This window comes from Tripterygium wilfordii, chromosome 13 (genome assembly GCF_013401445.1).
Source record: "Tripterygium wilfordii isolate XIE 37 chromosome 13, ASM1340144v1, whole genome shotgun sequence".
Lineage (NCBI taxonomy): Eukaryota > Viridiplantae > Streptophyta > Magnoliopsida > Celastrales > Celastraceae > Tripterygium > Tripterygium wilfordii.
In genome coordinates, this window is record NC_052244.1 from 12458363 (window position 1) to 12484492 (window position 26130).

General features: G+C 38.8%; 7 protein-coding genes, 1 non-coding gene and 1 pseudogene across 10 annotated transcripts; 2 read left to right on the plus strand and 7 right to left on the minus strand.

The window, feature by feature from the left end:
- Positions 1-502: 502 nt before the first annotated feature.
- On the minus strand, positions 503-1682 carry LOC120011918 (protein FD-like). 2 transcript variants are annotated; one of them, XM_038863089.1, is made up of 3 exons: positions 1082-1682; positions 920-997; positions 503-798 (listed from the first exon to the last, which is right to left on the minus strand). In XM_038863089.1, exons 1-3 carry the CDS (start codon positions 1634-1636, stop codon positions 721-723), a joined length of 711 nt encoding a protein of 236 aa, XP_038719017.1. In that variant the 5' UTR covers positions 1637-1682; the 3' UTR covers positions 503-720. The 2 variants fall into 2 exon arrangements, with proteins under 2 accessions (XP_038719017.1, XP_038719016.1); XM_038863088.1 differs by having other exon boundaries at positions 503-804.
- Positions 1683-3860: 2178 nt separating this feature from the next.
- On the minus strand, positions 3861-4752 carry LOC120011920 (SKP1-like protein 1A). The gene is made up of 2 exons (XM_038863093.1): positions 4288-4752; positions 3861-4175 (listed from the first exon to the last, which is right to left on the minus strand). Exons 1-2 carry the CDS (start codon positions 4585-4587, stop codon positions 4002-4004), a joined length of 474 nt encoding a protein of 157 aa, XP_038719021.1. The 5' UTR covers positions 4588-4752; the 3' UTR covers positions 3861-4001.
- A 1409-nt stretch (positions 4753-6161) lies between these two features.
- On the plus strand, positions 6162-8766 carry LOC120011917 (F-box protein At4g35930-like). The gene is made up of 5 exons (XM_038863087.1): positions 6162-6291; positions 6702-7144; positions 7920-7994; positions 8086-8195; positions 8301-8766. The coding sequence occupies exons 2-5, from the start codon at positions 6788-6790 to the stop codon at positions 8557-8559; spliced, it is 801 nt and encodes a 266-aa protein (XP_038719015.1). The 5' UTR covers positions 6162-6291; positions 6702-6787; the 3' UTR covers positions 8560-8766.
- Positions 8767-8911: 145 nt separating this feature from the next.
- On the minus strand, positions 8912-12497 carry LOC120011919 (rac-like GTP-binding protein ARAC1). 2 transcript variants are annotated; one of them, XM_038863091.1, is made up of 8 exons: positions 12377-12497; positions 11965-12218; positions 11152-11239; positions 10949-11058; positions 10768-10831; positions 9683-9747; positions 9490-9555; positions 8933-9394 (listed from the first exon to the last, which is right to left on the minus strand). In XM_038863091.1, the coding sequence occupies exons 2-8, from the start codon at positions 12061-12063 to the stop codon at positions 9293-9295; spliced, it is 594 nt and encodes a 197-aa protein (XP_038719019.1). In that variant the 5' UTR covers positions 12064-12218; positions 12377-12497; the 3' UTR covers positions 8933-9292. The 2 variants fall into 2 exon arrangements, with proteins under 2 accessions (XP_038719020.1, XP_038719019.1); XM_038863092.1 differs by lacking the exon at positions 12377-12497 and having other exon boundaries at positions 8912-9394; positions 11965-12068.
- A 1140-nt stretch (positions 12498-13637) lies between these two features.
- On the minus strand, positions 13638-16400 carry LOC120011915 (3-dehydroquinate synthase, chloroplastic-like). The gene is made up of 8 exons (XM_038863086.1): positions 15995-16400; positions 15525-15675; positions 15269-15436; positions 14946-15172; positions 14569-14692; positions 14236-14298; positions 13981-14124; positions 13638-13897 (listed from the first exon to the last, which is right to left on the minus strand). The coding sequence occupies exons 1-8, from the start codon at positions 16330-16332 to the stop codon at positions 13766-13768; spliced, it is 1347 nt and encodes a 448-aa protein (XP_038719014.1). The 5' UTR covers positions 16333-16400; the 3' UTR covers positions 13638-13765.
- A 298-nt stretch (positions 16401-16698) lies between these two features.
- LOC120011913 (cell cycle checkpoint protein RAD17) lies at positions 16699-22443 on the plus strand. Its single transcript, XM_038863084.1, has 12 exons — positions 16699-17167; positions 17360-17417; positions 18217-18302; positions 18379-18426; positions 19186-19242; positions 20026-20128; positions 20400-20710; positions 20795-21149; positions 21342-21467; positions 21586-21784; positions 21865-21925; positions 22013-22443. The coding sequence occupies exons 1-12, from the start codon at positions 16961-16963 to the stop codon at positions 22241-22243; spliced, it is 1842 nt and encodes a 613-aa protein (XP_038719012.1). The 5' UTR covers positions 16699-16960; the 3' UTR covers positions 22244-22443.
- A 105-nt stretch (positions 22444-22548) lies between these two features.
- LOC120012598 lies at positions 22549-23289 on the minus strand (annotated as a pseudogene).
- Positions 23250-25436, minus strand: LOC120011914 (protein POLLENLESS 3-LIKE 2-like). Its single transcript, XM_038863085.1, has 4 exons — positions 25016-25436; positions 24728-24940; positions 24476-24631; positions 23250-24388 (listed from the first exon to the last, which is right to left on the minus strand). Exons 1-4 carry the CDS (start codon positions 25325-25327, stop codon positions 23501-23503), a joined length of 1569 nt encoding a protein of 522 aa, XP_038719013.1. The 5' UTR covers positions 25328-25436; the 3' UTR covers positions 23250-23500.
- A 391-nt stretch (positions 25437-25827) lies between these two features.
- On the minus strand, positions 25828-25901 carry TRNAI-AAU. Its single transcript has one exon. It is a non-coding gene; the product is annotated as a tRNA-Ile (tRNA).
- Between the last annotated feature and the right edge of the window lie 229 nt (positions 25902-26130).

Sequence of the window (26130 nt, forward strand, 5' to 3'; positions counted from 1 at the left end):
ACATTATGGTGATAAAGTTACAAAATTTAGTATTCTCAGATTCATTTGGCTTGAATCACCCAGTTTAGTTTGTTCCTAATCCAGAGACTGCAGTGGGTTGCTCTGTCATTGAGATATATCCGAAACCCTAAAGTTTACTGTAGCTCAAACCCTTAAAATTCACAATAGTGTCCAGAAAATCTGCAATTTATCTTAGTTCTAAACAAAACTGCAATGAATTCTTAGAAGGCAAATGTACTAGAAGTCTAGAATAGTAAAGTTGAAATGGCCACAACACCCCACCACATTCGCCTGTCCCATAAATTCCCATTTTTCTTGTCGGATTGTGGTTCAATCAAAGTGGCATTTTTTGGAAAAAACCCCATGATTCATCATGAATGATAAAAAAAAAGAAGCTAAATTGTAGAAGGAAAAAGACAAAAGATGGGGGGGAGAAACCGAGAAACCAAAGAGTGGGAAAGAAAAAAAAAACACATTAGATACCGACGAAAGAGGGCCATCATCAACATCAATGACTAGCAATAATGAAAATTAAGCTTATATGTACATAGAGGGAGACAGAAAGAGGCCCAACCCCAAAAGATAGAAAATGATAGCCTGTGTAGAACACAAACGACCCATCTTTTCAAACCGTACAGTTTCTTGGAGCCATTACAATTTACACATACCTGCCGTACTCCACTCTTTCCTTGCTTCCCCCACACATTCTATCCCTACTACTCAAAATGGAGCAGTTGACGTTCGATGAAGCGTGTGAGTCTTGGGAATCTGAGCTGCTGCTGCTGCTGCTAAGCGCAACTGGACCTCCCCAAAACCAAGTATAGACACAAAAATGGCTTCCAAATGAGGAATGGTTGAATAGCTAAACTATAAAAACGGCAATTACCCTTTTTGGGGTTTTCTTTATTATGTAATGTACCTGTTCTTGCTGACTCTTGAGCCTCGCATTCTCTTCCATTAACTGTGCTACTTCAAGCTCCAGTTCGTTCGTATATGCCTGTCAAAATACACTAATTTCAGAACGCAATACAACACACAGAGAGATTAAAACACGTTGACTATAAAAAGGACATTCACATTCCTGCTTTCGAGCTCTTGATCGAACTGCGGATTCTCTGTTCTTGATCATGCGCTTATGCCTTCTATCGCTCGAGCCGTTATCAGGTTCCTGGACCCTTTTCTTCCCAAAACGAGGTAAACCATTAGAGGAGCCCAAATCCTCAAATGGGTTATTAAGAGCAGAGCCATTTGAGACTCGTAAGTGCTCATAGCTAGGCTCCAAGAAATCAAACCCAGTTCCAGAATTCAAGCTCAAAACATGACTGGCAGGATGCGAAGCGCCATGGACGACTGTCGATGCTGGGTCTTTGTTAAAGGGTCTGGCAAGGAAGTCTTGGAGGGTATAGTTGGGATTATTGTGAAGATGCTGATGATGGTGGTGGTGATTGTGGGTTGTTGCAGGTCTAGGTGTCATGACTGACTGGTCTTGTAGGAGAGTGATGTCTTTCCAAACTTCTTCCATGGTTTTGGCTCCTAATGAGACTGAAATTGAAGGCGATGAAGATGTAATAGAAGACGACGTTGTTGATGATGAGCCTCTGCTGTATTTGATATCTCCACACCCACCAGACAACATTGAGGACTAAAAAACAGAGAGAGAGAAAGACAGAAACTTGTCTTCTTCTTCTTCTTCTTCTATGGAGGAGATGCTCTGCTTTCTCTTTAGCTCTTTTATTGTCCTTAAATACTTGGTTTGACCTTAGTGAGGTCACATTCAGAATCCACTAAATTAAGCCCCACACATAAAGACCACATTTTGGCTTATCTCAATGTGTTAGAAGGTAACCTGTTTTGTTATCACAAGCACTTGTCAGTGACATCACTCAAATTTGTAAATGTTCAATGCATAAAAATAAAAATTGACCTCCATCACCCCCCCCCCCCCCACCCCCACATTTACCTGGTAAATATCCACGTCCGAAATCAAATTATGTGATTTATAAAGATGACCCATCTGTATAACACTTGAGACACAATGAAATGAACGAATTACGATGTATCCAAAATGAGAATCGGGGACGATAACTCTACACTTTAGAGACTCCCATCAAATAGGACAAAGCCTTGAGGTCATATATTGGGTATCTATTGAAAAGTCACGTTATATGTTGAAATGGATTCACACACCCTCACTCTTGAGGTGTCTTTTGAAAAGATAAAATCGTACGAGCCTTGGATCCAAAGTGTGGATGATAACGTAAGTGATTTGGGCCAAAAACATCTTTCACCTCCTTCTCCTAATTCTCACCACTTGCTTCAAATTATTAACCCCACCCACCTCCATTTACTCACTCTAGAGAAGAAGGTTTTGCCGCCACAGAAAAAAACACGTCAGAGGTCACTTTCTGTCTCTCTCCGCAGATTCTCTTCTCTCCTTCCTCTCTCATTCAAATGCCTCCCTTTTGTTGGTTCGTGGGGTAATATCTACCTTTCACCTTCCTTCGTTTGTAAGTATGTTTCGTTTATTCTTTTTTTTTTTCTCTATGTTTTGTGCAAATTTTGCACTCTCATTCTTGTCCTTTATTATTTTTTACTTGACACAGACTTAACTTATCAGTAAATAAAAAAGAGACTATCAAGACTCGGAAAATTCTTGTATACGAATGTTCACAAATTAATAATTTACGCATTCCATTTTTAAGTGTTTTTAAAGAATGAATCGACAAGTGGAGTTCATTGATTTGACCTCACTTGTTCAAAAAATAACATGGTGCGCACGTTATTAACTTACGGACGTCTGCATAGGAGAATTCATGATCAAGACTAATAGAAAAAAAAAAAGAAAAAGAAAGATATTCAATTAGATTTTGATTATTTCTATTTTTCTACAAGTGTTACTCTATCAATCATTTTTTTTTTTGAAATACCACAGAGAATTATGTTTGTAGTTGGAATCGAATTTTAAACACATATATGCGTACCCCAACTGATTGCCAACTAAATCAACTCTCGTTGGTCACTCTATCAACCATTGGATATAACAACATCAAGTTATATTAATTAACCGTTGAAGGGTACGCAAAAGAATAGTATTAGAAAATAACTAAAGAATAGTATAGAAAATAACTAAAGAGAGTATCTTCGGCTGGATTGTAAAATGAGAGTTTGTAACATGCCGGGGGAAGATCATTGTAGAACAATATACTGTCAATTCATTGTAGGGGGGATGTGAAACAGCACACCGACAGCAGCAGACAGTTAACAAGCCATGCTTGGTTTTTTGTTGGTTGAAAAGTCTTTGTTCAAACACTTGAATCCAAGGAGACAATAACTCCATAGATATTTACTACTTGAAGAAGAGAATAGGGAGGGAGAGAGATCATATGCAATCAAAGTATATACATAGAGAATCCTAACATGGAGTATTTATTTCTTTTGTTTTGTCTTGCTTGCTTTGTATATATATATGTAGAGTTACAAATTGTTTTGAGAAAGAAATATGGGTGTAACAAGTAAATAAATTTAAAGTAATTTCATATAAGGATAATTTGATAATTTCAAAAAAAAATAAAAAAATGTATGTTAAAAAGGAGATGTGTGTTAGGGGTCCCAAATGGTCGGTTCGATCAAATTTTTTCTTTGATTGTTTGACATAAAATCAAAATTTTTCTTTCATTGTTTTACATAAATTTAACTTACCGTTTCGTTGATTATTAACGATTTGGTCAGTTTTTTTGAGTTTTTAATCGATTATCACTAACATATATTTTATAATAATGAATGGATTTCACGGTCGATTTGCGTGGTTTTTTTTACAACCCTAACGGCTCTTATAACAAAAAAACGCAGAATCCATAAACATGATGGGAATTTCAACTAAAGAAGAAATCTTTACTAAGTTGAACTGATTCCTAATCAAAAAAAAAAAAAACCCAGCTACAGAAGATTAGGAAGTAAATTGTGGGAGGTAAGAACTTCATCACTATTAACTATCAAGAATTTCATTCGAATGCCCATTGGTTCTCCCTGCGAATCTCCGCCTCCTCTTCCTCCGTAAAATCATTCTTGATGTTGAAATTCTTCCTGATCTCCTCTGGAGTCTTTCCCTTGATCATATTAGCCACTGTCTGGCAAGAAAGTTCCAGCAGCCCCTTTATCTCCAGAAAATTTGCAGCCTTGAATATAATACATAGAAACACAGATGTCAAAACTTAGGATAATGGAAAATCTAAAACTTCTTCTGTGGGATTTTAATTACTAAAAAAAGAAGAAGATGAGAAGACGTACCAGTATGAGATGGAAGATTGTGCAATGGTCGACTTTCATGAACTCTTTGTCCCAGGCCTTAAGTTCACCATCGGAGAGGCTACCAGGACCATCAGCGGACTTGGACTCGACGTGGGTCTTGCAGTATTCGATAACCTTGGCCAGAACATTGCTTGTGACGTTAGGAATAGGGATTCCTCCTTCGGAGACACCGTCCTCAATCATATGCTTGATTGTCCGGGCCTCCATCGCCACCGTCTCGTCCACCTCAAACAACTCTCCGTCGGAACTGATCAGCTTGATCTTCTTTGATGAGTCCATCTTTGTTTCTCCAATACCAAATCACGCTCTTCGCACTCTCTGTCTCTCAAAGGACTCTTAAGATAGTAAGAGTTGAGAGAATTGCGAGGGTGAGAGCCCTGGCATTGGGTATAGATATATACATAGTGAATTGAGAAAACTTTTTCCGGAATGGATAGTTTTTGAGTTGAGTCGGTGTCTTCGTCTTCTTGTCAAATTAGGAATATTATTTAGGGTTGGTGACCTGTTTGGGTTGAGTCGGTGTCTTCTTTGCTATTGATTAACAGCATAGGGTTGGGCCTCATGAAATGACTCAAATCACTCAATGCTGTCTAACAAATTGCAAAAAAAAAAAAAAAACACTATACGGGAAGAAAATACCAAACACAATGGTACGGTTTAACAGTGTGTTTGCACTGCGTTTAGGTGCACCTCACCTCACAACATTATAGTTTTTGTGACACGCCAAATGGTTTTTGTCACCAGAACTCACCTCACAGCACCACAGCTTTTTACCTCACAGCACCTCACAACACTCCCAAACGGACACAATTTATGTTGAATTGTCACACGTAATCAAATTAGGTCAATTATTTTATTTTAGATTAATGTATAATGTAAACGTTAAGTGATTTTATATTAATATTATTAGTGATCTAATATAACCGTAATTTAGATACGCCAAACGCACCTTACAACACCGAACGACAGTTTTAAAAGTGATGCGCCAAACAGTTTCGTGTTTGAACTAACTTCACAACACCACAGTTTTAGAACTAACAGTACCGCATAACAGTTCACAACACATCCAAACGGACACAATATCTGTTACAATGATGCCAAACATGACATCAATGGGATACCCGTTTTAAAGGGTTGCTGTTGTTCTTGAAGAGGACAGATACATGTTGTTAGTGGGCCTGTCGGCCCTGGCCCAAGTGAAGTGTTGGGTTCCCGATATATAAAGACTTTGTCAATGCCAAGCCCAAGGATGAGGGACCTTTTTAGGTCTACCCCATTTAGCTCCACCCTTCTGTCCACCCCATCAAACATCGTCGGATCTAAAAAATACTCTTTAGATATTCATCTGTGAAAAGACTATGATAACCTTCATAAACTTATTTAGAAGTAATGGATGATCCACTATTTTCATGAGTGTGGAACTTAATAATTTTTCAAGGATGGACCGTCTTGTCCAAGATTCCAAATTTCCAAGTACCATCAAAAGGATAAGATCAAAAGATTGCCTATTTAATTTACATTTTTTTTACACAAAAAAGGGAAAAAAATCACAGATAATATGTTTAATTATCATTATCAGTGGAAACTTTCACTTATCATTATCTGATTTCCCTCTATATCATAAATTTCAAAAATACTTTATTTAATATTAATGTAAATGTGTGATCAAGGGGGCAATCTACGCCGTCCACTAAAAACTTACAACTCAAAAAGAAAAAAAAAAAACTGTCCTATCATCGGATGCCACGTTGTGGTTATACCCAAAAACGTCGCTGAACCTGTTTCTGTTCACCAGCCCCATCGCAACTGTGGTTGAAAATTTTGGCGGGGTTCTGAAATAATTTCAAATAAAGAGCAAGCCCTAGCTGCTCCATCATTTCCCTCTCTCCGCTTCTCTCTCTAAACCTCTTCTCTCTCGCTGCCTCTCCGATCTTGTTCTGGCATTTCTCTGGCTTGTCTATTCGTTTGGGCCTTCAATTTGAGGTTTGTACCTTCTGACCTTCCCTTATCGGTCTTGATTTGGGGTTTCTAATTTATAATTCTCGATTGGTTTTGGCTGTCTTCTTCATTTTAATTTCTAGAAAGTTGTTTTTTACGTGTTTCTATTTGTTTGTGATTCGAATTTGATTATCAACGTTTTGTTGTTGGAATGAAGATATTTCTAGGGTTTTTGATTTTTCTGTTCTGAATTTTTTGGCTAAAGATGAATTGTGAATCTGACGAGGAGACTCCCAGTCTCTGATTATGTAGTTTGGGATACACATAATTTTTACTCTTTGTTACTAAATTTTCGTTTTAATCGGATGAGTTTTCAGTTTGCTTTGCTTAGCTATTTAGGGCTTCAGATGTGATTCCTGTTAAACCGAAGCAATGTTTTAACATGCTTGTTTCAGGTTTGGATTGGTGGTTCCTTAAGTTATATTTGGTTGAGCATTGAATTTATATTAAAAGTATAAAAAAAATCTGAAGAGGGGAAAGTATGGGAAAAAAGTCTCCGAAGGATAAAAATACAAGAACACCCAAACAGAAAAGGCGATCACGGAGCTCTGCCAACAAGTACTTGAAACCGGGAGCTCTTGCTCAGCTAAGGTACAGCAAAGCCTCTGCTGCCAACTCATGCACGGATCTTGGGAAGAAAAGGATTGGATTTGTGGATGCCAAGAAGACAGAGAATGATGGGCAAATGATTCAAAATAAGGTTGGTGATAAAACCCCTTTGATGCTATCACCTGTGGATTTGCGTAAGCAGAATAGTTTAGTTCGGACACCAATCACTCCTCGAACTGAAGAGTGTCAATCTGAATCGCGCCTTGAATGTCTTCCCATTGAGTTACTGGTATACATCATATCCAATATCATTTTGGTTAAAATTATTACTTATATGTTATTAAATATTAGTAATTACCTTGTGCTTGTATCAAAATAAACGTACATGTTTGGTAAGATAGTGTTATTTTAGTCTAGAAGGTGTCATACTATGTTGTTTTTGCCATGCATTTGACTTAATGGTTGCATTCATCATTTATTTCATTTTCAAGATAATAAATATTTTATGGAGTGGTATTGTTTCCTTCTTGTATTCCTCTTAATTCCATATATAACTGCAGGACTTCGATAATATATTAATATTGGCCTGTGTACAGTTATAAGTAAACTATATGACAAGGATCAATTGTCTGTGTTGTCAGCTTATTTAAGCAAAGAATGGTATTTTATAACAAGCAGTAGACAAAAACTTGCATACTTGTTCCACTAGATTCATGTGTTTTAGATTTCTACATTTTTATGTCTAAATTTAATCAAAGGAAGAATCTATAGTGTTACAATGTGGTCTGTGAAGAATCTAGTATCATGAACAATCTCTTCAAGTGAGGAAAAAGGACGTGTTACATCACGAAAATTTGAGAATTCATTTTTCCCCTTCTTTAAACTCTCAAGTGCTTTGGACTCTTAACTCACAAAGTATTGGCATTGCAGATGCTGAAATTTAATCTCAATGAAGTGCTTTTTATTTATTTGTAATATCTACGACTGCAATTGTATTACGCGTTCATTGTCTTGTATCCTTCTTCCCCCTGGATACTGATTCCTACTGTTTTGTATGACTGAAGGTTAAAATATTGTGTCACTTGCACCATGATCAACTGAAGGCAGTTTTTCACGTTTCTCAGAGGATTAGAAAAGCCGTAACTCTCCATCTCCCTCTCCATCTCTCTCGCTCTTATCAACTGTTATTTTCTACAGTGTTTTAATCTCATGTTTACATATTTTGAAAAGGTTGTGATTGCAAGGCAATTTCACTTTAATTACACAACTCCAGATCGCAGTCGACAGGAGATGTTAATGACAATGACTCCAAGACCTACAGAACACTGGCCTTTTGTAAAGTTGGTATCTATAGTCTTTTGTATTCTTCGTAAACTTTTGAAATTATTCAAAATGATGTTAACTGCTATAGTGCTATCTGTGTTCATTACATTTATTTGGAGCAGAGGGGATCGTAAGGGTGTTTTGATGCCTAGCCCACATACCCCCAAAGCACCAAGACATGGTGCTCGGCCACCCTCTCGCATGAAAGCATCCGAGATGAGACGCATTGCAGCTGTATTGTTCCAAGATTCTGCATTTCCTACGAGGCATATGGTACCTCCTGTTGTGCCCAAGCCGCCTTGTAAACCTCTGGCTTCTAATAGGGTATTATTTTATGAGGATGAGTTATGTCAGGCTGTTGCTCAGAACAAGCTTCATTGATATCTTATTGTGGTTTATTTCCCATGACCATATATCCTGTGTATAATTAGTTTTAGATCCCTATAGTTGGTCGTAGTTATGGTGGGTAGGATTTGCAATTTTTAGATTATGTTTGTGGTCTGTCGGAATAATATATACGAAACTGGTCATTTGTATATATTTTTCTATTATGGTTTGAAATTATAATGGAGCTGATTGTCAGTTCAATGGATCCTTATCATTCCATTTCTGTTGCAATATCCTTATCATTTCCATGAATTCCATCTTCCTTGGTCTTCTGACCTTTCTTTCTACAGATGTCTTCAAAAGGTATTAGATGAAAAAGAACCATAGATTTAGATTAAAAACTATCAAGATGTTAATAGACTAAGCATGAAATACCAAGATGAGAAACATACCCAAACCATTAGGAAAACAAACATACAGAGACCATAATTCAAGTGTCCATGCGAGGCAAGGTTGTTTCCCTAACTCAACAACCAGTCTAATTAATACATTAAAAACATATCAGAACCGAAGGAGGAGGTGGATAATCTTGCAATGGAATTCAGTAATTAGAATCACAAATTCCAGTAAAAGCAATATCAAACCACCTGATGCTTCAATGAGATCCTAATTAGTCTCTTAAGACAAGAATTCGAGGCCTCCAGCTACTTCCAGAGCAACAAAGGGTAGAAACCTAAAGGAGGGAACATGGTAGGACAGTGACCGTGAGCCTTTGCGCTCTTTCAAATCACAATATGGAGCAGGCCTTTTGTGCTTTGCTCTTCTTTTTCTTCTGCTTCGGCGGTTGAAGGACAACTCTGATTGCTGCATCGAAAACCCCCTTAACATTCTGCAGATAAAAGTACCACAACTTCATGTCAAAAGAAATGCCAGTAACTTAATCATCAAAAGAAACGAAACTATCTGGAGGACAAATATATGTACCTGCTGCGTTTTTGAACTACATTCGATGTAAGCAGGTGCACCAATCAGCTTCCGCAGTTCCTCTCCCTAAAAACAAAGTTTAAATTGTGATGATGAAGATCAAAACTTGCAGTGAAAGAATTTCCATGCTCAGGATTTAAAAAAGAAATTGAACCCCCCATAGAGCCAGTATATAAGGAGCATTTTTCTGTACCTGTGCTGTAGTGATGGGGACTGCACCAGGATGGTCTATAAAGAACTGCTTGTCATCCCGAAGATCTGGCGCATTAAATTTCACAAAACAATAAGGGGTATTATGTAAGAAAATAATCTATAAAAAGCAGCTCAGTCACAACGTCAATAGAATAAAAAGAATTCACCATGAGTACAGCCATAGAAACATACTTGCGAATATCCGAGTCTAAATGACAACACATTATCGTCCCAGCACTTCATTCCTTGAAAAATATCTTGGAATGGAATGGAATGGGAAAGGGAACTGAAAAATATCTTGCCTACCCAATACCCATAATCACACCGCCAAATCAGCCATTCGATTGCTCCCAAAAATAAATTCAGTTAAAGTAATTAAGATAACAATAAAATTGAGATCACATACAACACTACTGTATGCAAGCAGCACCAAAGAATTCACCAACAATAAAAGACCGCAGTTGAAAAGGGCATAGGAATGCAAAAGTCAAACCATGGCAGAACTTTATGATGGTAAAAAATTTCAATGCTGAAGAAAAATGTTGTCTTCTCAACAAAATGATCATTACAACAATGGAATTTTCAAATGACATGCAATTGCAAATACTGAAAAACACATGCTTTCAGGAAACCTCGACCATTATGTTGTATGTACTATGTAGCTACAAGATGTTAGAGAAAAAGAAAAGCATGATAAACTAAAAGAGGAAAAATTAAACTATAAACAAGGTAGCCTAATAGCTACAACCAATAAAATGAAACTGACTGAGTTCGGCAAAGGGAATGCAGTTAGGCGAGGGTCAAATATAATCATTTAAGCAAGCCTAAAAGTGGACCTTACGAGCTTTATACAAGATAGAATGTAACTACAACTTCCGTCATTAAATGAAATGAGTAGAGCCCAAGCCATATTTGTATAACTCATGCACATTATTCCATTGCTTTCCACAAATTTCATTCTTCTGAAGAACAAATTCGGAAAATTGGCAGATAAAATATTAAGTAATTCCACGCAAAGAAGATCAAGGAAGCTAAGAAATGAGATTTTCCTAAAGTAAAATCAGCAACTAAAAAGAGAAATCTCACCAAGCTTGGTTCCAACAAGAACTATTGGAACACCAGGCGCATAATGTTTCAACTCTGGAATCCACTGGAAAAAGAAGCCGAAGAGCGAAACAATCAGTACTATGATTTGATCAACTGAAAAAGTTATTTCTTCGCTTAAAAAGTAAAATGACAAAGCACTGTTCAGTAAATAGATCCTGACCTTCTTGGAAACATTTTCATAACTGGCCTTGCTAATGAGAGAAAATGCCAGTATGAAAACATCTGCCCCACGGTAACTCAAAGGTCTTAATCTGTTATAATCCTCTTGTCCTGTTCCACAACATTAACAATTTCAGACACGAGAAAAATTCCCTGCTAATTGTTCCATTAAACTAAAGAAAGGTGAAAGGGAAAAAAAGTTACCAGCAGTATCCCACAATCCCAGGTTGACAGTGGCTCCATTCACAACCACATTAGCGCTGAAATTGTCAAACACAGTTGGCACATAATCCTGCATCCCATCAACAGGGGAAAAAGAATCAGACAAAAGCACAGATCATTCATCAGTGCCCCTTACAAAGCACTCAAAAATGTGTCTTAGCACAATTTGTAACTTATTTGGTGTTGAAACATTCTTTTTTTAATGGATTTTCTTTGGAAAAGTGATAAACATACAATCAATGGTGTCATGTGAATCATAAAATTATAACATCTTAATTGTAGATCAGAAATGACAATTGCATATCACTGTAAAAGTCAGGCAAAAATAAAAACTAAAGAAGAAAGTAAGGCCTAACTGATGAGGATAGAATCTTAAACTCATTTAGCACCTTCAACATCCCAAAGTACATACAAGATCAAACAACACTCTTCAATAATTTATCTGCATTTATCATCCAACAGATGTAAAATCCCTCAACAAATAAAGCCTCATATTCACGGATTTTTGATGTTTTACTTTGCTCTCTTTGCTGACAAGACCAAACACAATCCGTTTTCACCAAAAAGAAAGAAATTTCATTCCCTCAACGTAGTAGTACGCCTATAGTTACCCCTTTGATATCCCTTTTTGCCACAACAGAAAGAACCACAAAAATTCAGGAAAAAATAAAAATCTCTGCCACTATAATCAACGAACAAAAAATCCCCAAAACAAAGCTCAAATCTTTCCCAAACAGGAAATGAACGAATAAAAAAGAAAAAAAGAGATAATAGAAAGAAATGAGAGAAGATTACCGTAGGAAAAGTGTTGCTGGTGTAGGAAATAAGGAGGCATGTTTTACCAACGGCACCATCCCCGACTGTGACGCACTTGATAAACCTTGATGCGCTCATTTTCTTTTCTTCCTAATTCTTATTCAAATTTAACCCCAAGAATCCCAAACAAAAAAAAAGAAATTAACCTCAGATCTTCACCTGAGGACCTTCTTCAATTCCACAAACGAAAAACCACAGAAACCACCAATCTGGGTTTCTTCAATCAGCCATCTCTGCAACGAAGGAAACAAGAACAAAATGCAAAACTTGAAAGATACCCTAAAGAGAGAAATCGAAGAAAAGAGAACAGTAATTGGAGACCTAATCCTAGAAAATGTGGGAAAAATGGGGGAAGATGGATAGTAAGTTTGGAGAGATCAAAAGAGAAGACCTTCTTTGGGGCGTGAAATGTTGCCGTTGAAGCGTTCGTTGAGCGAACCACTCTTCGCCAACTACACCCACCGATTGTTTTTCTTTTTTCTTTTTTTGTTATTTGCCAATTAATCGGAGTAGTTGGTTGGGCCAGGGAATCCGGATCCGCCCACTTATGGATCGGATCCTCACGATCATCAACTTCGCCACCTTTTTTTTGGTCATAATTATTTAGTTGCAATTAGGACTACTTCTTGTTCTCGGTAAGGACTGTGACGTTGGCACCCGCCAATTTCGAATTTCAGTTAGTGGCTAGGTCAGCCTCAAATCAAGAGGGAGGGCGCTCCTAACCCCTCCTGAGAGTGGGTCGAAAGGTCACGAGATCAAGAAAATCTCATGTCTGGGTTTGGACTTCTGACATTAGTGTCATGCATCTATCCTAAGCCGTGAGACGAGTTATTGTTCCCTGATTGAGTGAGAAAGACATGTTCCGATATGAACTCTACTTGAATTAGCTCACTCTGTAGTTTCTACTAACGGAGACTTTAACTGTGAGCAGAAAAACAGAGCTCGGTTTTTGTTCCTGTTCAATAAGTAATTGTGGGTTACATTGGTAGTTGCATATGGAGGAAAGCAAGACAAGTCTGTGACTTATGATGGAAGATCGTTGATCATTGGTGGGAAAAGAGCTAGAGCTTCTCTTCTCTTCTCTTTCCTTTAATTTGGTTTATGTTGATAGGCTTTTGCATAATCAGGTACCATAATCCCAAGAGCTCACCTGAAGCCAACGGGAAATCTTGTGGTTATCTTAGAGGAAATAGGAGGAAACCCGAATGGTGTTCGGCTTTTAACTGCCAACAGAGACACAATCTACAGCTACAAAACTGAAAAATCATCCCCCACAAGTTAGGCCATGGGGAAAGTCAGATATCCAAAACTAGCTGCTTTACTTGATGTTCCATGACAACAGAGATTGTCCAATTTTAAGAAAATGTTTCTCAACCAGTCTTATACTTGAGAGATGCCTTTCTGTTATTCCAGATTCATATAATCAGAATCAGAGACAATGTTTTAACCAAACTCTCTGGTGATGTCATGCAGCACTGCTTGGCAAAGAGCAGATGTTATGCACCATTCGAGCAGGCGATATTCGATGAGGATGCCCGTGATATTCAACGAGGATGGCCGTCTTTGCCCTGGTGTCTCAGAAATCTAGCCATCCAAGTTCAACGTGGTTACAGGAAATAGTTTACTCAAATGACAACCATCAGTCTGGGATGTGAGGAGAAAAAATAATTGGAAAAATATATTTTATTGATTGGGCCAATATTTCTTAAGTTACAACTTGGCGGATGCATCTAGTACAACAATTGCATATGCAGCTGCAGCTGCAATAAGAATAAACCGATCAAGACTTGCAAAATGAATGGAGAGTGTCATCCAGGGCCTTTCTATCGTAATCGCCTGTGAAAACACAGCTCCCCAGAGGACCTTTGAGAAGGATAAGCCTCAGCAACCCATCAGCAACCTTCTTGTCAACCTGGCACATTAGAGAAATAAAAAGTGAGTAAAAAATATGATAACAGGCAGAGCTTCAAAGAATAACAGTCGATTGTAACTCACAGCCATGACAGACTTGAACATCTCCACAGTCATTGTTTCCGGAGGGATGGTGGGTAATTTAGCCTGATTGAGAATGTCATGAACTCGTTTCACAAGTGATTTATCAATCCAACCAAGGCGGTAGGACATGTCAACAGCCATAACCTGAATATTAATACACATCGTAGCTAAGCTTAAAAAAAGTAATACAAGAGAGGGGTAGATGGATTGAGGATAACATAAGGTGTATACGAAGAAGTAGAAGCAATATCATACCGTGCCAGCTGCAACAGCTTCTCCATGGAGCCATTGCCCATATCCAAACCCAGTTTCTATTGCCTGAAAAAGACATGCCACTTTCTAAGCTACATCCCTTTATCATGTATTCATGTTGATGCCTAGAACTATATTCAAACCTATACAAACATGTCACACATTTTTCGCTGCATTTCAGTGGCACATCCGCATGCATACAGTTAGTTAGTCAATCCAAGTAAATAAGTCATGTAAAATAGCATTTACCAAATACCAAAGCAATGCAAGCATATAAATTACCATGCTGATTAGCATAAATTGGAAGAAGGTTAACTGTATAAATACAGCACATACATGGCCAAATGTGTGACCCAAGTTTAGTGTTGCTCTCAGCCCACTTTCTTTCTCATCCAAAGAAACAACCTCTGCCTTGTTTTCACAAGAACGCTTTATAGCATAAGCCAGTGCACTTGGATCTCTGCAATGAACCAATCCGAAATACTCATGCATAATCACAGACATAACTTATTGCACTTGTAAGGAGAGTAACTGAAATTCAGTGTCGGTATAGGCCTTATTCAAAGTTCAATAGTTTGGTACAAAAAATGAATGGGCATGAAGATTAAAGGACCATTAATTTGAATAATATTTATCAGGGACTTGAAGAAAAACATTATTGTAGGGGCAAAAACTAAACCAAGGCTTTAAGAGTAAAGAAAGCTATAACATACCTTGCCATCAATGCCTGCATATTTTTCTCCTGCCACTCGAAGAATTCAGCATCCCTTATAAGTCCATACTTAACAACCTCTGCAAGTCCTGAGGCCAATTCCCTATCTGGCAGTGTGTTTAACGTATCAGTATCTATAAGTACGCATTGAGGTTGGTAAAATGCACCAATCAAGTTCTTCCCAAGGCGGTGGTTTATGCCAGTTTTACCGCCAACAGAAGAATCTACCTGGGATACAAAAAATTGTAAAAATATAGGCATTATATTCATTGGACATACGAGAATAATTCCAAAGAAGAAAGCTGTATGGATATAAAAAAAAACCTGTGCCATAACAGTTGTAGGAATCTGAATGAAATTAACACCACGGAGAAAAGAAGCTGCCGCATAACCACACATGTCGCCAATCACGCCACCTCCAAGGGCAACAAATGTACATCGCCTGTCTAGTCTTGATTCAATGGCTTTGTCAAAGACTTTCATAAGAGTGTCCTATCAGCACAAGTTAACAGTTAGTTCAATTGTAACTGCCGCTATTCTTTCGACACAGAAATGCCAGTATAAACAGTAGGATATGCACCATGTCCTTGTATTTCTCGCCATCAGGTAAAATCACATGCTCAACTGAAACATTAGGGTTCCCTCTAGTTAAGGCATCAACAACTTTATCCAGGTATAGCGGCGCAACTGTGGTGTTAGTGACCACAAGTACTTTCTTCCCATGAACATGCCTGTAGTATTATAATCACCAATATGAGACATTAACCCAATAGAAAGCCATGAACTTAGAAAAAGAATCACTTGAATACAAATAAAATTAATATGACAATGGGTTCAGGTGCTTTCACTTTCTTTGAACCAGAACAAACAACTTTGTCAGTTCATTCTACAGAACAAGAGCCAAAGCATGAAACGATTGCAATGAACTTGTCTTTACTATTTCCCTAAGTTAACATAAAAAGATAAAAGCTCTAGGCGAATGGGATCCAAATGTTGTAAATTGAAAGAACAAAACGACAACTAGAACAATAACAGAAACAATGATATTACTTTTGGAGCAGTTCGGGTTGATCAAGAAGGCCCGATCCAATGTAAATCGGGTAGCTCCGGTCCCCCAAATCGACCTCGACAATCGTCGGAGCCTTAGAGCCGGCTTCACCAACAGACTGATCCATCACCTGCGTCGTCGCCCTCGCGCGTATCGGAGACCTCGCCTGGCTCACACTCAACCCGCTCCGAATCAAGTCAACAGAACTCCGCGTCACGAATCCCTCTGAGCACATGGAGATGGAGTTTGAGCTCCGAAGCCGGATGAAGAAACAGTCCCTGTGGAGAGAGGACGGCTTGGCGATGGAAAGAGTGAATAAACTTGAAGCAGTGGATGCCATGAAGTCCCGGTTCGGATTCTGATCAGAGGACGAATTGCAGCTTGTTGAGCATTGTAGGACCTGCTTCGTGTATGTGGAGGAAGAAAAAGGAGAGGAGTTGTTGGGTTGGGTAGGTGAAGGAAGCTGGTAAGGCGCCGACAAGAGCGGAAATGTTTGGGCCGCTATGTTGGCCAAATGGGCCGTTTTATTTTTAAAGGATATGGGCTTGGCCCAAATAAAATTTTGAATGTGGCTTACTTTAACCCATTTTGTTGGCCAAATGGGTTGTGTTAGTTTTTCAAGGTTATGGGCTTGGCCCAAATAAAATTTTGAATGTGGCCCTTTCTAACCCATTTTTAGCTTCTCGCCTACGCTTTACCTCGCATTTTCCCCAACCCGCGCGAAATTCTCTTCCTTCTAAAGCCTATACGTGAAGTAACAGAGTACCAAATCGCGCCTTTTGTTTTCGGCATCTCTATTCCTGTCGCTCTACGGTGATTCCCTTGCATCTAGTCTCCGGAAATTTGAGGCTTCCGGTTATCGGTTACGGTTTCGTTGCATCGGAGAATCTCCTCGAAACGATGAAGGATTTGAAAGCTAGGGTTGTCCGTACCGAAGACTAAGACGCGAGGAGAGGTTCTGGCTGGTGATGGTTATGGGAAAGAGAAATACTGTTGTTGTCTTATCGTCTTCAGATGACGAAGATTATGTTCCTTTGTTGAGTTCAAAACGGAGTTATTCAAAGCCGAATTCCAGATCATTGGTTACTCGAACGGAGCCTAGAGCGGGGAAGAAGAAGCGTCGCATTTCCGATTCTAGCTCTCGATTGTGTGTAGAATCTAGTTATGTAGATGAGGTATACTTCAGTTTCGTATTGTGTGTTTGTGTATGCTTGGGCCTCATCGTTTGGTTTTAATTGCAACTGACCTTTGAATCTGGGTTGATACTGTTATTAGAATTCCTGGAGCATAATTTCAGGGAATTTTTTTTTATCATTTTTTTACCTATGCTAATTGCAGGAATATGATATTGATTTTGTCTAATGCAGATCAGGTCTTCTTTCCAAGACTTCGATGAAGTTATTTCTGGGTCCAAGGTATCTACCGGTATGCCTTTTATGTAAGATTAGCATATATTGATCTTTGCTAGACATGCTCATTTATGTGGTTCCACACAGAATTGTTTCCACGCTCCTATCACTTATATTGTTTGTGTTTCTGTATCATTTTGGTCACTTAAGTAATTCTGTAGTTTTTTCCCTTGTTACATGAATCACGACTATTCTCTTATAGTTTTGGTGTCAGGACATGGCTTTGGTAGTGTTTTTTCTATCTGTATTTAGTTCTACAGTGGTCTCAATTTTTAAAAATTAAGTAGTTTTCCCCCTTATTTATTTTTAGGGCAAATGCAACAAGACCCCATAAGATTCCTCTGTTTGTGTTCTATCTATGCTTTGGATGTTTCCATGAATTGAGAGTCTTCCTAATTGGCATTAAGCTTTGATTCTTACCCTTCGGTTATTTTATTTTCTTACTTACTTTGGGTCTGTTGCTGCTCTTTTTTTGGGGGATTTTCCTCTTCTGTTGGTATAATCTCTATCAGATCCCCAGTTTTCAAATTTTCTGGGATATCTCCTCCGTCTTCCTCCTGTTGGCTTCATTTATATATGCACATGTTCCTCCCATTGACTTCATTTACGGTTGGGGAGTCTCCATGAATTTGAAAACTGGGTGTCTGTTAGCAAGTTTAAACTTGGGACCTGCTGCACCTGCCATTTGCCCTTAATATTATATTATGCATTTTTTATGAAAAATAAGTACATTCCTGCATGGTGCACATCTTTTCCTATTAATCATGCATTTCCTGGTCTTTCAATTGCCAAAAAGTAACGGAAACCTGGTTCAGGTTTTGGAAGGAACAACAAAAAAGAACTATGGATTGATAAATACCAACCTCGTTCTTTGGAAGAGCTTGCTGTTCACAAAAAGAAGGTTGGCTTCACTTTTTTTAAAACCTGTGTTTGAGACTTTGAGTATCCAATTGATCAGTTTGATTTTGTACCTGCAGATTGAAGAAGTCAAGGTGTGGTTTGAGGGAAGATTGACCCCTTCAAAGGTAGTTTTATAGCTTTGAAAGATATTGTGATAACATTCAAGATCCTTACATTGAACTAGGAGATAAAAGAATGATGCATATATATGGGAATAGAGGCTTCATTGTAATGGATACAAGTAGTGGATTTCCTTTATTTTCTCATAGATTCATGAAGCCGATCCCAAACTTTTGGGATAAGGCTCAAATGATGATGATGAGAGGCTTCATTGTGCCAGTATACTGGATGTGGTAACTTGCGCACACAGATGGAAAAATAGTGCATTTGATATCCTTACTTAGAAATAGGGGATAAAAGAACAAATCATATCTTTGGGTTTGAGAATTCATTGTACCAGCATAGAGGATATAGTAACTTGCTTGCACAGATGGGAGGATGGTGCATATGGTGGAATTTTTAGTTAAACATATATTAAGTTTTTCTGCCATTTGTACCGAAACTATATAAAAGGTTTATTTTGTGGTGTTGGCTTGAATTCTGATTTGCTGCTCTGTTATTTCATATAATTCTTTAGTGCATGGAATCATTGTTATATGCCTTCAGATGTTGCTAAATGCCAGCAGGATTTCATGCAATTCCTTAGTTTTGAGGGATGACAATGACGATAGCACAATCTGTTGAATGGTTTATCTATTGGAAAACAGGACCAATAATAAGATGACACAAGTTGGATGATTATCATATGCATGTGTTTTCTTTCATGTGAGCTATTGGGTTTTTTAATCTCCATCGCATTATGGTTTTGTTGCTGTTGTTTACAGGATGAGTTGAGTAACCATGTCCTTCTCATCTCTGGGCAAGCTGGTGTTGGAAAATCCGTATGTTGTCTCTCCTTTGTATTAGCCTTTGTTTAAACGATCCTTCATCATATCAGTTTGACAGTTAAGTTGCCAATTGATGCTGGCTCTCTGATTTGCAAGATAAATGGTGGTCATATTGAGGAGAGATAATTGGGCATGATGGAAATTTGTAAATTCATGTGCAAGATCTGAGTGGAGTAAAGGGAAAAATTGCGCTATAAATTGATTAGTGAGCATATGTGCTCTGTGTTCTTGTTTAAGAAACGATTTATTGATTTAGATATAGCCACATGAGCAACTTTTTGGCATTTTGCTCCCTCGGTTCGTTGCCAATCAACTGTTGGTGCTTAGAAATCTAAATCAAACAAGTTACAACATGGTTTTCCATTTGACAATTATGTTTATGATTTCCATTTTTTGTCCTGCTGAACTTTGTGAAATCAGCAACATTAAGTCATAAATTGTGCAGTTTAACCAATCATAGGATTATATAACCACAATGCTAATAATTGTTGCCTGATGTTCATTGCGAACCGGAATAAATGGCGTAGAAGAATCTATGAAGTAGACTTTGACTACTTTTTCTCGTGGATTTATGTAGGTGACCCCAAATTGTTTAGGATAAAGGATTTTCTGTTTATGATGATGTTCAGTTGCTTCCCTTTTTTATTATTCCTTTTCTTTTATTTTTCAATGGGGATGGGGATTTGAATCGCTTCCTTCATACAGTTCAGTTGCCTTATTATGTGAAGCTTAATTATTGACATTGACATCTGAAAGACCAAGCTTCTCATGTTATAGGCAACTATTCATGTGATTGCATCACATCTTGGAGCCAGAGTATGTGAATGGAATACACCCACTCCCACAGCATGGCAAGAACACGTCCATAACTTTAATTCAGGTATTTACATTCTAATAAACTCTGATACAGGTATTTGAAGTACAATATAAACCAGAATTGTTAGTTAGGTTCCAGACTAGGGAATAGGGATATGTTGACTCTCTCCTGCAAATCCATACTTGACCAAGTGAGTTGTATATCAGTGAATTGTTCACTCTAGCCTAGTTATTATATATGGTGCCAAATAGGGTGTGAATCTCAGTTAAGGCTTTAAGCTTCCCTTTCCAACATAGAGCTATGATCTCTGCTTGTTTTACTTTCTTTCTAATAGGGATACAGTACAGATCTAAGTTGGATGAGTTTGAAACCTTCGTTGAGAAAGTAAGAAAGTACGGGTTGCTTCCTTCATCTTTTCCTGTTGAGTCAAAATCATCAATCATACTCCTGATTGATGATCTACCGATGACTAATGGACGAGCTGCTTTTGAAAAACTGCAAAACTGCTTGTTTCTTCTTGTGACATCAGTTCAGACACCAACAGCAATACTGGTGACTGCCAATGGCCATGCGGATCCAGCCGATCAGACTACAAGGCTTTTGGAAGAACTTCAGTCATCCCTTGAGACTGCTGGGGCTTGTAAGGTCACCTTCAATAATTTTCTTTCTGCAGTTTGATTTAAGCCATTGTGAAATATTAATTTTGGACTACTTCTGTAAATCTTTTAGGTTGCATTTAATCCAATTACATATAATTCCATCAAGAAGACACTTACTAGAATTTGCAGAGAAGAGCACTGTAATTTGTCTGATGAACAGATTGGTATAATAGCAAAATCCAGTGGAGGTGACATCAGACATGCAATTACATCTTTACAGCTTTTCGTGCTGAAACCAGATTTAATGCATAGATTATCACCATCTGATCTTCCTTCCGGCTACTCAAAAGAAAGAACGCATGACCTCAATGCTTTGGATGGTGGATTTTCTTTACATTTTGGTAGAGATGAGACCCTCTCTCTATTTCATGCCCTCGGAAAATTTCTACACAACAAAAGAGAAACTGAAAATACCATGGCGTTGGGTAGGTCCTAAAGTTGCTTTTAGGTTTCTCTTGAGCTCCATGCAGCTTCTTTTATCTGGATTTGTGGTATGAGGTGATTTAAAACTTCATATATCAAGATTGTGTATAATTTATTTTTGCTTGAAATATTGGTATGCTGTTTAAAATGGTTCTATATGATTATTCTCCTCGGCTTATGTTTTTCTGTTGCAGATGGAAATGCATTTGATATATCAGAGAAATTTTCTAGATTACCATTAAAAATGGATGCTCCTGAAAAGATACTCTGTCAAGCACATGGGCAATCAAGACCTATTACTGATTTTCTACATGAAAATGGTAACTTATTGACCTACATGTTGCTCTTGCTTTCTGAATGCGATATCTTTTGTTATTTTTCAAAAAAAAATATTAGAAGTAACTTGCTTCATACTCTTTTTATATGATTTTGTGACAGCATTAGATTTTCTGAGTGAGGAAGCAATGGATGATGCCTGGGGCATGGCTTCATATCTAAGTGATGCTGATTTGCTTCTTGCTTCTTTCCGAGGAATGCTGGCTAGATATAATGAGGCAGAAGGCGTTCTTCAATCTGCTTCAGCTTCAGTTTCAGTTCGTGGTGTTTTATTTGGAAATTCTCATCCTCTTCGTTCCAGGTGTTTTATTTATACCTGAACATGTTCTTCTATTTGTGCAATTACATTGACACATATGACCAGATAATGGGAACTTGCAGGTGGCATGCTATTCGCAGGCCAAAGCTCTGGCAGGTTGAGCAGTCGACATTGCAGAATAAGGTGGGTTGACTGTTACTTTGACGTTTATGGTCATATCACACCCTTTTTTCGCATATTTAGTGGTTTTCCATTCATGCATCGTTGCAGAAAGAGATTGTAAGGCAGAGATTTACTACACCGAGCTTTTGTGATTTATCAGTTATAGCTACCGAGTACACACCTGTTTCCAATTGGCTTGGTCTTCGAACATCTGGAGCGCTTGAAGATCATCAGATGCTAATACAGAGCAGCGGGATGGTACACGGTGATATTGAGAAGTTGAGCTTGGATGACCATGAAAGTGAAATTTCTGGTGATGAAATAGAAGATTGGGATTAGAAATACCTTGTGTTAGTAGCGGATTTGGCTTAATTTGGGTCACTGTTTTCGCATGTAGAGCAGCTATTCATACTTTCTAATTGTTTCTTCACTCTTCTGATTTTGTAAATATGATTAAACATTTCATCTTCAAATATCAAAAATTTCAGAGATCTGCACTCTGTGGTCGTGGAAGCAGCGGGAGAACCTTGGCTTTTGATCAGATGCAACGCTGCAAAACACTTTTTAGCTATAGAAACGCAAAATTATTTTTCATTTAGGATGATAAGATTGCTTTTATATTACATCTTCCCCACTTTTATCCTCTAATCCTCTTCGTGGGTTCTTAATGTAGTAGCCTCAAATGCTTGCATACGAACACTCGAAAATCCCACCAGTGCCTGACATACGTGAGGGAAACCCAACTGCAGGTTATTGATTGTCATTGCCCTAGTTATACTTACTGCCTTTTCATGCTTAGTCTTCTCTTCGACTTCCTCTGCCTTTGCCCTCAAGAACACTGCCTTGGCTTGCTTTTCTGTTACTGGGTTTTTTGGAGGATTCAGGCATCGAAAACGCGCCATACTTGTTCTCTAGTGATCTCAGCTTGGCTTCTCTCTTCTCAAAATCCTTGAATGCAACGTCTGACTTCTGCTTCTGTTTACGCTCCACTGTGTGCTGAACTACAATGGCATGTATTACTGTTCAGAAACTCTTGATTCCTTCAGATGCCCCTTTGTCCGGGATCCGGTAAACAGCAAGGTGCCATTCTTCACAAAGAGAATAAGTTTGTGATTCCTGATTCCTTCTGGAAAGTTGGGTTTTGCTGAACTGGAAAAGGCTCAACCGAAGCCAGCCTGTGAGGGACTCAATATGGGCCTTTACCAGGTTGCAGAAGGACTGGTGCCACTGCTGGACTTCAAGAACCAGCTGGAGAGTTGATTGCCTATGTATTTCAGAAGTAGGCTCCGTAGATGGCACGGTGATGAGGTACTTGAGCTGCTCAACTATGTGGTTTTGGTTAAACTTCATCTCATAAAGGTGCATAAATTAAGATAAACAATAAATATTACAGATATTCAGATACCTCTTATTGGAGTGTCAATCACAAATAATAGATGGTGGTATCTACCTGCTAGGCTGCTACATAGTTTGCTTCCTCTCCACTCTGCAGAAGCAGGAATTGGAGTCAAGGGAGAGCCTCATCTCCAAACCTAAACTACAATTCTATTTCAGTGAAATTAAATTAGTTTGATTAGTCTAATAAAAAAATCTAAATCAGGCTTTTGGAGAGAGAGTTATATCCTGAAAGACCTTCAGCCTCTTCTCAATCTTCTTCGTCTCCAACATCCCAGAAACAGTTTTGCTTGTGTCAACAAGCTTCCCTGCTGCAATTGTAGAACCCAGAACCGCACCCATGATTGCCTCTTCAAAATCCTTGTTGTCTGGCAACAATTCAGACAACTTGCCATCTGTTTCATCTGACAACCTTCTTGACTTATGCTCTGGTATTTTTGTTTCAACATATGCCTTTGAGAGTCTGCTAAAATTGGCCGCATTTCCAGATCGTGCTCTCTTTAGATTCTCATGGAACTGATTCCCAATTGGGTCATTCACCATTGGGTCCTCAGTTAATTTGGTGGAATAAAATGGGGGTGCATCGACATTCAGTGAATTCACAAAAGAAGGGACCACTTGTTTGTTGAAATTTCTCTGGCTGGGAACTATATTTGATAAATTGATGTTCTCATCGGCAAAATCATCTCGAGACTGAACTGCAGTTGTTGCTGTAAACACAGTGTGATGATCCCTGCAAGGCTGAGGCTGCCAAATTGATGAAGAACCCAGGAAGGCGTCGAAGAGCCTTCTTTGTTCGACCCTGTCCCCTCCTCCTTTGTTCATCATCTCTGACTCAAGGTCCTTGAGCATCTGCTGCGCCCTTTCATAGGCCTTGAGATGGGAGTCTTGGCCTCTTGGACCATCAGCGACTGCTGGGTTCACTCGTCGGAGTGTCTCTTTTGCTTCAGAAATCCTCCCCTGTTTCATCAAACATATTCCCAGATTGCACATCTTGTTATTATCTAGAGCAAACGAAAGTGCCCGCCGGTAAGCATCCTCTGCCTCAGTATAGTTGTTCTGCTGCATCAATGCCCAACCCAGGTTCCCCTGAAACAGGAAATTAAAAACCCATTTAGAATAGTTTTCCATAGATATTCAATATAGAGAAGATAATAAAAATTCTTGGATTCGTACCAGCAACCTAGTTGCTTCTTGTTCAACAGAGACCTGAAACTTTTTCCCTTGAGACCTTGCTGTCTTGGTGCGTTTCCCATTGAAAGCAAGCCCTTGATGTATCAAGTAAAGCTTGTGCTTTAAAAGTGATATTTGGTCATCCAATCTCCCACATCTCTACGAAGTATAATGCAATACACCCATTAAAAGCAAAGACTTCAATCACTACTTGGTTAATCCAAATAACACAGAGAGGGCAATATTTTCAAGTACCTTGTACAGATCCAGAAGGATGTTATCAAGGGACTCTTGGGCTTGGTCTGAACATCGTATTCTAAGTGACTTAATGGCTTCAATGGCTTCCTCTGCTCGGTTTTGTTGCTTCATGACAATGGCCATGTCTTTTAGAGCACTATCCACTCTGTCTCCAGCATTTATTGCTGCCCAAAACAGGGGAATTGCCCTGTCTGGATCCTTCTTCACCAACTGTTCAAACAAAGAAACAACCCATCAGGGAAAAAAAAAAGAATCAACAATTTTGAGATGAACCAGAATCATTACCTGCATATTCTTCGCTCTTACATATGGACTGTCACTGACTGAGACTTTATGAATCGCATGGAAGGACTCAGATCGAGTTTTTGAGACACCCAAAGGCTTGGCCGGAGAAGAGGGAGCAGAATTGGAGGTTCGAAATTCTGGCGGAGCATTCAGCTTCTCTTGGGTCTTCGCTCTTACATATGGACTGTCACTGACTGGGACTTTATGAATAGGATGGAAGGACTCAGATCGAGCTCTTGAGACACCCAAAGGCTTGGCCGGAGAAGAGGGAGCAGATTTGGAGGTTCGAAATCCTGGCGGGGCATTCAGCATCTCTTGGGAATAGCGTGAGTGAAGAAGAATATGAGCAGGTACTTCTCTGTGGAGAAAAAGCAGATATGGAGGGATAGGAGACGAAGAAAGTGAGTGTGTTTGCGTTTACATGGACAAATAGATTTGAATTTTCAGACCGTTGAAGGTTTCCGTTTTACGTACTAGCCGTTTCGTGGGCTCTTCAATAACATGACCCAAGTTTCTATCAGGGTACTTAAGGATCAGGCTGAAGCCCGCCCGATGTTTCGACCCATTTGTGTTTGGCAGAATGGGCATAATATGACCCAAGTTTCTATTTGGGTTAAGGATCAGGCGGAAGCCCGATGTTTCGGGCCATTTGTGTTTGGCAGAATGAGCAATAAAAAAAACAAAATGGCCTATTTGGGTTAAGGACCAGGCGGAAGCCCCATGTTTCGGGCCATTTGTGTTTGGCAGAATGAGCTATGAAAAAAGCAAAATGGCCCTTGTGTTTGGCAGAATGAGCAATAAAAAAAGCAAAATGGCCCATGCAGGTCTCGAACCTGCGACCTTCGCGTTATTAGCACGACGCTCTAACCAGCTGAGCTAATAGGCCAGTTGGTGAAAAACGGGACAATTAACATCATAACACTGACCTATTGAGACGAGAGAGAACAGCAGAACCGAATGTTTTTGTTCGGACATTCCAATGTTGGATCGCCCTTAATTAACAATGAGCTCAGAAGGCACCAACTTTACGGCTTTCCCTTGAGAGTCTGTCAGTAACCTCGTCTATATACAGGCGGAGATAGAAAAACATATCGAGGCTGCCCTTTTCGCGACGG

Bases quoted from the DNA above. Each gene is read 5' to 3' on its own strand.
- LOC120011918 (XM_038863088.1), bottom strand. From the start codon at position 1,636: ATGTTGTCTGGTGGGTGTGGAGATATCAAATACAGCAGAGGCTCATCA. The intron at 998-1,081 runs GAATGTGAATGT...GTATTTTGACAG, and splicing joins GATCAAGAGCTCGAAAGCAG to GCATATACGAACGAACTGGA. The intron at 805-919 runs GTACATTACATA...GGTTTTGGGGAG, and splicing joins TCAAGAGTCAGCAAGAACAG to GTCCAGTTGCGCTTAGCAGC.
- LOC120011920 (XM_038863093.1), bottom strand. From the start codon at position 4,587: ATGGACTCATCAAAGAAGATCAAGCTGATCAGTTCCGACGGAGAGTTG. The intron at 4,176-4,287 runs GTACGTCTTCTC...ATTATATTCAAG, and splicing joins CAATCTTCCATCTCATACTG to GCTGCAAATTTTCTGGAGAT.
- LOC120011917 (XM_038863087.1), top strand. From the start codon at position 6,788: ATGGGAAAAAAGTCTCCGAAGGATAAAAATACAAGAACACCCAAACAG. The intron at 7,145-7,919 runs GTATACATCATA...GTATGACTGAAG, and splicing joins GTCTTCCCATTGAGTTACTG to GTTAAAATATTGTGTCACTT. The intron at 8,196-8,300 runs GTTGGTATCTAT...TATTTGGAGCAG, and splicing joins GAACACTGGCCTTTTGTAAA to AGGGGATCGTAAGGGTGTTT.
- LOC120011919 (XM_038863092.1), bottom strand. From the start codon at position 12,063: ATGAGCGCATCAAGGTTTATCAAGTGCGTCACAGTCGGGGATGGTGCC. The intron at 11,240-11,964 runs GTAATCTTCTCT...GATGGGATGCAG, and splicing joins CCAGCAACACTTTTCCTACG to GATTATGTGCCAACTGTGTT. The intron at 11,059-11,151 runs GTAACTTTTTTT...GTTGTGGAACAG, and splicing joins GGGATTGTGGGATACTGCTG to GACAAGAGGATTATAACAGA.
- LOC120011915 (XM_038863086.1), bottom strand. From the start codon at position 16,332: ATGGCATCCACTGCTTCAAGTTTATTCACTCTTTCCATCGCCAAGCCG. The intron at 15,676-15,994 runs GTAATATCATTG...ATAATACTACAG, and splicing joins CAACCCGAACTGCTCCAAAA to GCATGTTCATGGGAAGAAAG. The intron at 14,299-14,568 runs GTATGTGCTGTA...TGTCTTTTTCAG, and splicing joins TGGGTCACACATTTGGCCAT to GCAATAGAAACTGGGTTTGG.
- LOC120011913 (XM_038863084.1), top strand. From the start codon at position 16,961: ATGGTTATGGGAAAGAGAAATACTGTTGTTGTCTTATCGTCTTCAGAT. The intron at 20,129-20,399 runs GTATTTACATTC...TCTTTCTAATAG, and splicing joins CGTCCATAACTTTAATTCAG to GGATACAGTACAGATCTAAG. The intron at 21,926-22,012 runs GTGGGTTGACTG...GCATCGTTGCAG, and splicing joins AGTCGACATTGCAGAATAAG to AAAGAGATTGTAAGGCAGAG.
- LOC120011914 (XM_038863085.1), bottom strand. From the start codon at position 25,327: ATGCTGAATGCCCCGCCAGGATTTCGAACCTCCAAATCTGCTCCCTCT. The intron at 24,632-24,727 runs GTACTTGAAAAT...TATACTTCGTAG, and splicing joins TCCTTCTGGATCTGTACAAG to AGATGTGGGAGATTGGATGA. The intron at 24,389-24,475 runs GTACGAATCCAA...TTCCTGTTTCAG, and splicing joins AAGAAGCAACTAGGTTGCTG to GGGAACCTGGGTTGGGCATT.